This window comes from Homarus americanus, unplaced genomic scaffold (assembly GCF_018991925.1).
Source record: "Homarus americanus isolate GMGI-L3 unplaced genomic scaffold, GMGI_Hamer_2.0 scaffold14841, whole genome shotgun sequence".
NCBI lineage: Eukaryota > Metazoa > Arthropoda > Malacostraca > Decapoda > Nephropidae > Homarus > Homarus americanus.
The window spans coordinates 15,064-28,497 of record NW_024714436.1 but is presented as its reverse complement, the minus strand read 5'-3'; the positions used below and the strand labels follow the sequence as shown (position 1 = coordinate 28,497).

Sequence of the window (13,434 nt, the reverse complement as noted above, 5' to 3'; positions counted from 1 at the left end):
CGGTCATGTAGTTAATCATAACAAACTATATATGAATTGTTTCGTGTCTAACCTAACCTTACCTGACCTGACTTGACCTAACCTGACCTGACCTAACCTAACTTTGTCTAAACTAATCTAGGTGCAGCTTTGTTAGGTTGCGACAATAAACGACGCCATGAATTAAATTGAGCAAATCTTACGTTCTATGAAATAATTTAGGTTAATTTATGAGAATAAAAAAAGTTATCGCAATTTTAAAGAAAACGTCAACTGCATTTTGAATATATATATATATATATATATATATATATATATATATATATATATATATATATATATATATATATATATATATATATATATATATATATATATATATATATAACATTATCAGCGTGCGTCACACATTACAATAGTGAAAATAACAATAACCTCCTTAACCCGCCAGCGATCGTTACTGAAGTGAGACAATCAATGAAGAGACAATGGCAGGTGTGAGAGAGATGACGGAGGCGGTGCTGGGGACTGCCGCCCCCTGAGGCGGTGCTGGGGACTGCCGCCCCCTGAGGCGGTGCTGGGGACTGCCGCCCCTGAGGCGGTGCTGGGGACTGCCGCCCCCTGAGGCGGTGCTGGGGACTGCCGCCCCCTGAGGCGGTGCTGGGGACTGCCGCCCCCTGAGGCGGTGCTGTTGACTGCTGCCACCTGAGGCGGTGCTGGGGACTGCCGCCCCCTGAGGCGGCTGCTAGGTATTGCCGCTACCTGAGGCGGTGCTGGGGACTGCCGCAACCTGAGGCGGTGGGGAGTAAGGTGGAGGTGGGGAGATACAAGGTGGAGTGGGGAAAGGAGATTGAAGAGACGGTTGTTTGCTGGGCTGGAAGGGAACAGGGAGGACGTCAGTGTTTACTTAAATAAGGGAGTGTAAGGATCACCAGAATGTCTGAGTGTGAGAGTGTTGGGAATGTGAGAGTGTGAGGGAGTGCAGGGAATGTGAGGGAGTGTTGGGAGTGTGAGGGAGTGTTGGGAGTGTGAGAGAGTGTTGGGAGTGTGAGGGAGTGCAGGGAATGTGAGGGAGTGTTGGGAGTGTGAGAGAGTGTTGGGAGTGTGAGGGAGTGTTGGGAGTGTAATTGAGATATACAGTGGGATGGAAGGGACACACCGTGGGATGGAAGGGACATAATGGGATGGACATAATAGTTAACTGTAGCCTAAGGTCAGCTGGGAAGGGTAGGAGGGAGGGAGGGAGGGCGGGTCATCACAGCCTCACCAACGAGACCATTGTGTAGTCTGGCCCGGCCCACAAGACAACGAGATGGCCATCGGTAATCACTTGGCCGAGTCTTGGCCACATTTTACCTATTGTTGTTATTTAATTTGGCCGTAAGAGGGTTTTAAAGACTTTGTTCTCTCTTGAAGGAATTTACTTTGTTGTTAATGAATAAGAAGAACGATCAATAGAGATAACATAAGAGGGAACTATAACATTACCATACATACATATATAATAATAATGGTTGCCTCTCGTGTAACGAGGATGGCCGGCCCTAGGGCCACCAAGGCTTGAATTTGTTTAAGGTGTAGAAGCTGTCGCCAACACAACAACCACACCCTAAGTGAACGAGCTGCATGACCCAGTGTCAAGGAATAGTCCGAGAAGACCGGACAACTCGCCAACTGCACTGGCTAACCATTATCCCGGAATACGAACCGCAAATCGCTTATCACCCAAATTCCCAATTACTGCTGGGTAGACAGAGGCAAATGGCGTAAAGAAACTTGCCCATAGTTTCACCCTGCCCGGGGATTGAACCCGTGTCCGCTCGCTTGCGAGGCGAGCATGCTGACCATTACACCACAGGTCGCCACATACATACATACATACATACATACATACATACATACATACGATAGTCTTGCTGCTTAAGTACACAAGTGGTGTTTTATCAGGTATGAACCATAATATCTCTTCAAACTTTCCCCAAACAAACGTAAATAAATTTGACAGTGAAAACCAAACACTACAACACAACACCTTAACATCAACCACACACACACACACACACACCTGTTAACACTACATCGTAATCCAAAAATAAATAAAAGGCAAGTTATTTAGCTCAGGTAACAGGAGTCTGATTAGCGAATGATACAAACATTTTCTCATTTCAATCCGAATAGTTGTTATGTTGGTAAATAGCCCCGGATATCATGGAGTCATTTTAACCTGCCTGTGAGGATGTTGGTAGAAGGCCACAGTCTGTATATCTTTACCTGCCTCCACAACACTTACCCTACCATTAAGGCTCAAGATCCCTACTACCTCTCACCCTCCTGACGACCATCGGCGCGTGTAAACAAAACCACCGTGGGAATGTTTGTTATTGTAATTGGGGTCAGTATGTAACAAAGTAATTACGACCACAGCAATGATTCTGATTGTGATTTTAGCAATTTTGTGCAACGTGGCCAACAAAAAAAGAAGGTTTAATTTAGCTTTTGCCAGGCCAATAGACGCCATTAAAACTCTTTACGTGGTAACACTGAAGTTTGGTCATTAAAATCCTGTTGTACTTGGTAACACTTACGTTCAGGCGTAACTCTTCAAGGTAAATGATACGTTCAGTAATGACTAAAGTAAAAATATAATGCTTCGAAACCCTCTTGCTTGGTCTCTACTTTCAGAAACCGCTGTAATTAAACTGTATTTAAGCTTACCTTTCAGAGACCGCTGTATTCAAACAAAACTTTCAGAAACCTGTACTCACAGTTCATGTTTAGAAACCACTTTACTCCATGTTCAGAAACCAATATGACAAGTCCGCATATCTAGAAACCTCTGTACGGTCTTCACGTTTTAGAAACCCCCTTGTACTCAGACGTCGTGTTCTGAGACCACTACACACAATCACAAGTCGCCTGAGATCCAGAAACCATAGCACGGAAATTTTACTCTAGAAAACATATACTAGAATTTCATCTTTAGAAACCAAATGACGTGCCTTTACGTTAAGAAACCAAGTGTTGTATCTTTATGTATATCACAACATTTGAGGTTTCATGTTTAGAGAACCACCGGACTAAATATTAACACATAAAAACCGTTAATAAGACTTAGAAAACAAACAGCTGTCGAAATTTGTAATACACACACACACACACACACACAATTGCTTCTGCATGTAATCCCTTCTCCCCACCTCATCTCCCCACCCTCTCTTTACCTCCCCACTGTTTCCTTAACTCCCTACCCTTTCCTGACCTTCCCATCCTTCTTTATGTCCCCTCCCCTCCTTACCTCCCTCTCATCACCCTCATCTCCCCGGTCCTTACCTCCCCAACCCCTTCCTCACTTTCCTGACCTCTTCCTTACGTCCCATACCCTTCCTCACCCCGTTCGTTACCTCCCCAGCCCCTTCCTTACCTCCCCAGCTCCTTCCCCTACCCATCCCCTTCCCTCACCTCCCCAGCCCACCCCCTGAGGAAGATGTTGACTCACCTAACACTCAATCTGCTTATCACCGCCTGAGTACTGCGCCCTACGAGGTTTGAATAATATCATTTGCATGAGCGCACCAACAAAAATGGTTCCACAAGCGCGTCCTGTAGAGCCCCGCTGACGCCCTGGGTGATGATGATGATGTGATCTGGTAATCATTTCTGACGGCCGGTTGTCTTGTTAGTTTCCTTATCCGGAATTTTTGTTTCTCGTCCCGATTAAACGAATAACTGACTGTCTTGATTCTATTCTTATTCGGATTCTTTTTCTCTCGATTAACCGAATAACCTGCTACCTATTAATTACGTGATTATTTTCCGCCAAGCAGTCAAGGTGTTATCTTCATGTCTGAGGGTTGGTGACCACGGCCCCCCACTCTGAGGGTTGGTGACCACGGCCCATCACCACTCTGAGGGTTGGTGACCACGACCTACCACTCTGAGGGTTGGTGACCATGGCCCACCACCACTCTGAGGGTTGGTGACCATGGCCCACCACCACTCTGAGGGTTGGTGACCACGACCTACCACTCTGAGGGTTGGTGACCATGGCCCACCACCACTCTGAGGGTTGGTGACCACGACCTACCGCTCTGAGGGTTGGTGACCATGGCCCACCACCACTCAGAGGGTTGGCGACTACGACCCACGACTCCAAACGTATCCTGCCAGAAGGTTCACATTCGCTGAGAGTGAGAATGATGTTACTGAGGATGATTATAAAGGACGGGGGAGGAGAAAGAATCAATGAAACTCGGATTAAATGAAGTATCGTTAGAGACAATGAACACAGCTGAAGGGCCACAGTTCACACGATGATCCAGCACCGTGAATTTGGACAGTGCCATCGCCGGGTAGGGGGAACGGAGGAGGTGCCACGGGTGGAGGGGGGGGGGTGCCAGCAATAGCAAATAAGTGGCCGGCACACTAGTGTTCCTTTAACGACCAGGGAGCCAGATCAAGGGCATGACCTGACGATAGTTCAAAGACACCAAAGAAACGAGAACCAGGCGGGGAACGTGCCTGATTGGCCAAGCGGTTGTGTTGCCTCGACCAATCCCTTGTCGACGGTAGCGCCAGGGTCCACCCGGAGCAATTACCCACACACACACACACACACACACACACACACACACACACACACACACACACACACACACACACACTATCTATATATCTTCGATTTGGTATTTTCTTAACATATTTTAATCCCAATTTAAAATAATATACAAAATCCGTAACACAAAAAATATATATATATACTTAAGAGTCAAACTTTTAAGTCTATTTCATATACGATATTAAGGCGATAATAACACGACTCTGGGGGGAGTTACGTCTAGAGGGCGATGATGATAACTACACGAGTACATAAAGACGGCAGCGGAAAAAATGACGCAGAGAGACAATGGAGAGTAATGAAAGAGCCATATACCACAGAGGGGGAGGAGGAGAGGGAAGGTGAGAGGGAGGAAGAGGTGAGAGGGAGGAGAGGGAAGGTGAGAGGGAGGAAGAGAGAGAGGAGAGGGAGGGAAGGTGAGAGGGAGGAAGAGGGAGAGAGGGAAGGTGAGAGGGAGGAGAGAGGTGGGAGAGGGAGAGAGGGAGAGAGGGAGAGAGGGAGGAGAGAGGGAGAGAGAGGAGAGAGAGGGAGAAAGGTGAGAGGGAGGAAGATAGGAGGAATAAGAGGAGAGAGTGGAAGGTGAGAGGGAGGAAGAGGAGAGGAAGGGAGGGGAATAGGAGAAGGAGGAAGAGGAAGAGGAGGAGAGGAGGAGAGGGAAGGGGAGGAGAGGAAGAAGAGGAGGGGAGGAGGATGAAGGGGTAGAAGAGAAAGCAGAGAAGAAAGAGGATGGGGAGGAGAGGAGGGGGAATAGGAGAAAGAAGAGGAGAAGAAAGGGAAGAGGAAGAGGATGATAATAATGATGATATGGAGGGAGAGGGGGTGGGTGGGTGGGTGGGTGGTGGGTGGGTGGGTGGGTGGGTGGGTAGATAGGTAGTATTCTTTACACACCCACAACGTAATTATAAACTCATATACCAAGGCTGACAGCACCACTACCACCACCACTAACACCATTACCACCACACCACCACCACACTACTACTACCACCACTACCACCACTACCACACCACCACCACCACCACCACCACCACCACCACCACCACCACCACCACCACCAAAAAAAATTATGCCACATTTATATTTGTATTTGCCTCTAAACTCTTTACATTACTTCATTTTGTTTTGTGTTTGCGTGTGAGGCTCTGGGTGATGTTGGGGTGTGTTGTGCGGTGGTGGGGGGGAGGAGGTGGGGGAGAGGGAGGGGTTGATGGTGGGAGGGAGGAGAGATGGTTGGGGAGAAAGAGGAGGGTGGAGGGAGAGAGGGAGGGGTGGGGGGGAGGAGATTGGTGGGGGAGAGAAGGAGTGGAGGAGAGAACGGTGGGTGGAGAGAGAGAGAGAGAGAGAGAGAGAGAGAGAGAGAGAGAGAGAGAGAGAGAGATGGTGGAAGGAGTATGTACAGTATGTGTCATGTCCGTGTACGTGCTGTGTACATGAATGTGTGTACTGTGCAGGGGTGGGTGGGGGTAGGGTAGGGGTAGGGGTGGGGTAGGGTAGGGTGGGTGGGGTGAGGGGGTGGGGTGGGTGGGGTGGGGTGGGGTGGGGGGGTGGGGTGGGGGGTGGGGTGGGTGGGTGGGGTTGGGTTGGGTGGGTGGGGTGGGGTTGGGTGGGGTGGGGTGTGTGTTGACTCGTGAGGATGATTAACACAATACAGCCACTTTAGTATAGAAATGAACCGCACTCACAGCCGTACAGGTCGTCCAGGTTCTCCACCATACATATTACTGATCTATATAAACACCTTTAAGTGATCACATGAGGAACAGACACCCCAGCTTAGTTCACCTGATGATTAAACACCCTAACGCTAACCTAACGCTAACCTAACCTAACCTAACCTAACCTAACCTAACCTAACGCTAACCTTACCTAACCTACCTAACCTAACCTAACTACTTAACCTAACCTAACCCTCTCAGATACCGTTAATGTGGTTAAATACCTTCTTCTAATAGGCATAGGTTAAGTTCTTTAAGATAGCATATCGAAGGGGACATACAGTAGGCCTAACCCAGCAAATTCTCGTAGGCCGATGAAAGACATCAACACAAACACAAAAAAGTTCCTCATCTCAAATTACCTTATCCTCGAATCGCCTAATCCTCGAATCACCTAATCCCCAAATCACCTAATCCTCGAATCACCTTAATCCTTGAGTCACATAATCTTCGAATCACCTAATCCTCGAATCACCTAATCCTCAAATCGCCTAATCCTTGAACCACCTAATCCTCAAATCACCTAATCCTCGAATCACCTAATCCTCAAATATCCTAATCCTCGAATCACCTAATCCCAACACTGAGGTAAAATTAACGCGACTTTAATCCACAACTCACGAATTAAAACAAAAACAAAAATGTAAATATACCAAATGGATTAAAACTTCCTGATAAAAAAAAAACATGAAGAGGAGTGACGAAAAAAACTTAAAACAAAACTAAAATAAACGATAAACCAACGAAACCAATAAAGGAATTAAATACAGGAAGACGATGGCGATTGTAGACAAGAAATAAAAATAAAAAATAAATTCGGGAGACAAAAAGAAAACGCGACAATACAATACAACGGTAAACAAGGGAAACTAAAGAAATGAAAATGACGCAGCAAACTGATGGTAAAGGACTGAGGGCACAAAGAGGCGATAGAAGACAACATTTAATGAGGAAATGAGATAAGAGGTGATAAGAGGTGACACAGCAAGCAACAAAAGAGACTGGACCACTTGAAGATCATTACCCCCCCCACCCTCATATAGTGGTTGCCCCTCGTGTACGAGGATGGCCGGCCCTAGGGCCACCTAGGCGTGAAATTGTTTAAGGTGTAGTAGCTGTCGCCAACACAACAACCACACCCTGAGTTAACGAGCTGCCTGACCCAATGTCAAGGAATTGTCCGAGAAAACCGGACAACTTGCCAACTGCACTGGCTAACCATTACCCCGGAATACGATCCGCAAATCGATTAACACCCAGGGCCCCAATTACTGCTGGGTAGACAGAGGCAAATGGCGTAAAGAAACTTGCCCATAGTTTCAGCCTGCCCGGGGATCGAACCTGGATCCGCTAGCTTGCGAGGCGAGTATGCTGACTATTACACCACAAGTCGCCAACACCCACAACCACCCACCTTTACTTTTCACCTGATGATTTAAACACACGCAATGCTAACTGGGGCTGGGTTAGGTTAGGTTGACAACACAACAAAACACTAACATACCCACCATGATAAAACATCCATTACCACAACAAGACGAAAAGAAGGAAAAAAACAGCAAAAAAAATCGTAAAGAAAAAACCCAAACAATTAAAATTACACCCTAAAAAATGAAAGAAAGGAAAGAAATGAAAACAGCAGATAATGTAGTTGACTCGTGGTTTTAAGCAGGATAAAACTACGCCCTCTTCATTCTCCTGACAGACAAACAAACCACGTGATTTTTTTTCCGGTTTCATCTATCGCTTCTTCTGTCAGGCACCGAAATCACAATATTATGCAGCTATGGTGTGTGTGTGTGTGTGTGTGTGTGTGTGTGTGTGTGTGTGTGTGTGTGTGGTTGAGTGACTGTGTGAGACGAGTGTGAGTGAGGAGTGCTTGAGTGACTGTGTGAGACGAGTGTGAGTGAGGAGTGCTTGAGTGACTGTGTGGGCGAGTGTGAGTGAGGAGTGCTTGAGTGACTGTGTGGGCGAGTGTGAGAGAATGTGTGACTTTGGTGTACTCAAAAATAGGTTCACATAAACTAGACATAAAAAATTTAACACTAAATAAATAGTACTTTCCTAATAGTATCAAATAGATTCTACGTACTAGTCACCAACATCTCCTCCTTGTGTTATATAACGTGTAAAAGTCTCTCTCTCTCTCTCTCTCACATCAAAAAATTCCTCCTCATCTTCCCTAAAAATTACAAGAGTCTCTCCCATGTATTAAGTCACCATAGGTCATTTTCTACACCTCTCTATAGTCGAAAATGAACTTCTATGGCCCACGTGTTCCTCCTGCCTACCAACCCCGTCTCCCATATCGATTCATCTGTTATATTACCCTCCACTTGTCACCATCTTCCTCGTCCCTCCTTCCTTCTTTTTTCCCCTCCTCCTCCTACCTTGTGTTCTTCTTTCATGCTTTTGCTAATATCTCTCTCTCTCTCTCTCTCTCTCTCTCTCTCTCTCTCTCTCTCTCTCTCATCATCATCATCATCACCAGACCTAAGCCCATGTAACAAGGCTGTTGACCCTCACCCACCTTCACTCCATATACACAAATTTGGGTGTTTTTATGAACAATGTATTGCTCATGTATATAAGGAATCCATCTCTTTTAATTACCTTCTTTTTTTTTTTAATCGCCATTGATATACTTAACTGAAAAGTGTGTGTGTGTGTGTGTGTGTGTGTGTGTGTGTGTGTGTGTGTGTGTGTGTGTGTGTGTGTGTGTGTGTGTGTGTGTGTGTGTGTGTGTGTGTGTGTGTGTGTGTGTGTGTGGTTTTTGGCGCGTGTGTGTTCTTTTAGCGAGTCATATCTCTGATTCCTCGATCTGGACTTTTACAGATGCGTATCATCGTCAGCCTCTACGGTCATAAAAATGTTATTCAGACTAATAGGGAAAATATTTTGATTGTAAGTAGAACAACTGCACATAAAAACTAGATTGATATATACTGATATATATCTGAGGGAGACGCATCGTACCCCACCCCCTCACCCGCCCCCCTCCTGCCACAACACCTGTGCCTGTCTGTTACCTGTATACCTGTCTCAAGGTTCGACTACCGTCCCCACCTTAATGAGTGTTAGTGTTGCTACTTTACATAAAATCAATAAACATTACAGTGTGTTTACATGTCTTAACGTAATTTAGATTAGATTAGATTAGATTAGGTTAGGTTAGGTTAGGTTAGGTTAAGTTTGGTTAGGTTAAGTTTGGTTAGGTTAAGTTTGGTTAGGTTAGGTTAGGTTAGGTATCTTGTCAGTGTAGTACAGTCTTGAGCGGCAGAATATCACCCTGGGACGAGACACACACACATGTTGTTCAGCAATACACCAAAACCCTTCAATACTTAACGAGACAAGACGCTCTACAGAATATTCGCCAAACACCTCTGATACTACATACCTTGCTTCACGCCCACACCTTGCTTCACGCCCGCACCTTGTTTCACGCCCACACCTTGCTTCACGCCTGCACCTTGCTTCACGCCTGCACCTTGCTTCACGCGCCTGCACCTTGCTTCACGCCCGCACCTTGCTTCAAGCCCCATCTTGCTTCACGCCCACACCTTGCTTCACGCCCACACATTGCTTCACGCCCACGACTTGCTTCACGCCCACGCCTCTAACACACACACATTGTTTCTTAACCTCACATCTGCCCATCTTCCTACCAGACACTGTTAAATCATTGTTCTTCACTACTGTGTGTGTGTGTGTGTGTGTGTGTGTGTGAAATAGTTCTATCATTCCTACTAAAGCTGACGTCCTCCCAGGTCACATTATACTACACCCAGGACACACTGCACTACACCCAGGTCACACTGCACTACACCCAGGTTACACTACACCACACCCAGGTCACACTACACTACACCCAGGTCACACTGCACTACACCCAGGTCATACTGCTCACTACACCCAGGTCACACAGTACTACGCAGGTTACACACTGCACTACACCCAGCTCACACTGCACTACACCCAGGTCACACTACACTACACCCAGGTCACACTGCACTACACCCAGGCCACACTACACTACACCCAGGTCACACTGCACTACACCCGGTCACACTACACTACACCCAGGCTGCACTACTACACCCAGGTTACACTACACCACACCCAGGTCACACTGCACTACACGGATCACTACACCACACCCAGGTCACACTACACCACACCCAGGTCACACTACACCACACCCAGGTCACACTACACCACACCCAGGTCACACTCACTACACATCACAATGATACACATATCCTTAGTAAACATAACAGGTATGAAAAAAATCTAATTTATATACAGATTTACAGGTGACCCAAAGCCTCTGAGTCTCGATACACAGGTGATGGTAGAGGTGGTTAGCTGCTCACCTCACACTAATTAGGTAAAGGTACGTGTAGATTTACCTGTGTTTCAATCAACATCACATAGCCAAGATGACTTCGACCCTCTCTCATACACAGCAGGCGAGATATTGTGGTCGATGTTCTAGTGAATGGCATCTCGTCTCTGTTGGCTACTTCTCGCCCCCGTTGGCTATTTTTCGCTCCAGTTGGCTATTTCTCGCCCCTGTTGGCTACTTCTCGCCCCTGTTAGCTACTTCTAGACCCTGTTGGCTACTTCTAAACCCTGTTGGCTACTTCTAGACCCTGTTGGCTACTTCTCGCCCCTGTTGGCTACCTCGCGCCCTTGTTGGCTACTTCTCGGTCCTGTTGGCTACCTCTCGCTCCTGTTGGCTACCTCTCGCTCCTGTTGACTACCTCTCGCCCCTGTTGTCTATACCTACAGCTTGTGTTGGCTACTTCTTGCTCTCGTTGGCTACTTCTCTCTCCCGTTGGCTACTTCTCGCTCCCGTTGGCTACTTCTGGCTCCAGTTGGCTACTTCTCGCTCCCGTTGGCTACCTCTCGCTCCTGTTTGGCTTATACCTCCAGCTCGTGTTGGCTACCTCTCCCTCCTGTTGGCCACACTAGCAAGGGAGGCGGAATTACCCAATATTCTGATGCCCAGTCTACGAGAACGGACTAACTAGCTCTTATTTTGGTCTTAACCCACGTAAGGTACAGTACGACCCTAGGGACACTTCGTTTACTACCCGGAGAAGCGAGAGCCGTCACTGCCGCCACCCAAATGACTGCCTCGTCAATAAAGTCGGATAAAGATGACCGTGAAATGGCCGGCCGACGCTCTACACCAGCTATTATCCACCATCTCATGCACGCCCAGTTAATAATGACAGCGAGAAGTGTTGAATCCTTGATGCAATTTTGGCCTCTCCCCCTGAGGTAAGTGAGAAGGAGGCAGATAAGGTCTCTCTCACACACACACACTCTCTCACGCACCACCTTCTTCAGTATATAACCTCAGATCACACACACTCTCTCACGCACCACCTTCTTCAGTATATAACCTCAGATCACACACACTCTCTCACGCACCACCTTCTTCAGTATATAACCTCAGATCACACACACTCTCTCACGCACCACCTTCTTCAGTATATAACCTCAGATCACACACACTCTCTCACGCACCTCCTTCTTCAGTATATAACCTCAGATCACACACACTCTCTCACGCACCTCCTTCTTCAGTATATAACCTCAGATCACACACACTCTCTCACGCACCACCTTCTTCAGTATATAACCTCAGATCACACACACTCTCTCACACCTCCTTCTTCAGTATATAACCTCAGATCACATACACTCTCTCCGCACCTCCTTCTTCGGTATACAACCTCAGATCACACACACACTCTCTCACACCCTCCTTCTTCAGTATACAACCTCCAGATCACACACACTCTCTCACGCACCTTCTTCAGTATATAACCTCAGATCACACACACTCTCTCACGCACCACCTTCTTCAGTATATAACCTCAGATCACACACACTCTCTCACGCACCACCTTCTTCAGTATATAACCTCAGATCACACACACTCTCTCACGCACCTCCTTCTTCAGTATATAACCTCAGATCATAATACAGTAGAGTTTATTTTGCCTATAGCTGCCACAACTACTGCTCTTCAAAGCTACTGTGGATCACCTGAAGAATAGACACCCGAGCTTACTTCACCTGGTGATTAAACATCCTAACACTAACCTAACCTAACCTAACCTAACCTAACCTAACCTAACCTAACCTAACCTAACCTAAGTAACCTAAGCTCCCCCAGGTAACGTTAGGGAGTTTAACCATCAAGACCACTGCTTCAAAAGTCCCATGCTGTCGGACAACTTCGTCAGGTGGTTCCTCTCAACTAAACAAAGTCGTCAGTGGTCGTACGTCATGGAAACCCAATATACATCTATCAGTCACTCACCTGTGTAGAGAAGCCCTCATTAAGCTTCTCAAAATACAGGTATATTAGCTTAGGTTAGGTTAGTTTAGTTTAGGCTACTACAGTCGCAAGAGACTGGGGGAGATAAGCATTACCCCAGAAGATGGCCACATGAAGGCCACCCCAAAAGATGGCCACATGAGGATCACCGCAGATGGCCACATAAGGATCACCCCAGAAGATGGCCACACGAAGGCCACCCCAAAAGATGGCCACACGAAGGCCACCCCAGAAGATGGCCACACGAAGATCATCCCAAAATATGGCCAAATAAAGATCGCCCCCAAAAGATGGCCACATGCAGACCACCCCAGAAAATGGCCACACAAAGATCACCCCAGAAAACGGCCACATAAAGATTACCCCAGAAGATGACCACATGAAGGCCACCCCAGGAGATACATTACCCTCCGAAATATTATCTAATTAATATAGGACATAATATAACGAAGTACCTGTATATATCCCTCAAGTTATATAGCGTTAGAACAGGTAATATAACCAACAATAGCCATCACAGGTAACATACTCACATATACCATAACAACCTCATTAAACCACAAGAACTATTAACATAAGTATCATCAACCACAGGTAATTATACATTAATATACCTGAATAACTTAATTAAAGGTAGACTAACGAGCACACTGAGGTGATCCGACAGGTGGTGATCAGCAGCCAAGCAAGAAGGACAGGTAAGTACAACCTTGTTCGTATGTTTTGTAATTATTTTTTTTTTCTTTTGGGGGGGGGGGTTGCCTCT

General features: G+C 46.5%; 1 protein-coding gene across 1 annotated transcript; it reads right to left on the bottom strand.

Annotated features, from left to right (window-relative positions):
* Positions 1 to 453: 453 nt before the first annotated feature.
* LOC121878756 (elastin-like) lies at positions 454 to 9,855 on the bottom strand. Its single transcript, XM_042385127.1, has 3 exons — positions 9,711 to 9,855; positions 2,695 to 2,707; positions 454 to 853 (listed from the first exon to the last, which is right to left on the bottom strand). The coding sequence occupies exons 1-3, from the start codon at positions 9,853 to 9,855 to the stop codon at positions 454 to 456; spliced, it is 558 nt and encodes a 185-aa protein (XP_042241061.1).
* Between the last annotated feature and the right edge of the window lie 3,579 nt (positions 9,856 to 13,434).

What these genes read in the sequence shown, in the direction of transcription:
- LOC121878756 (XM_042385127.1), bottom strand. Translation starts at nt 9,855, where the DNA reads ATGGGGCTTGAAGCAAGGTGCGGGCGTGAAGCAAGGTGCAGGCGCGTG.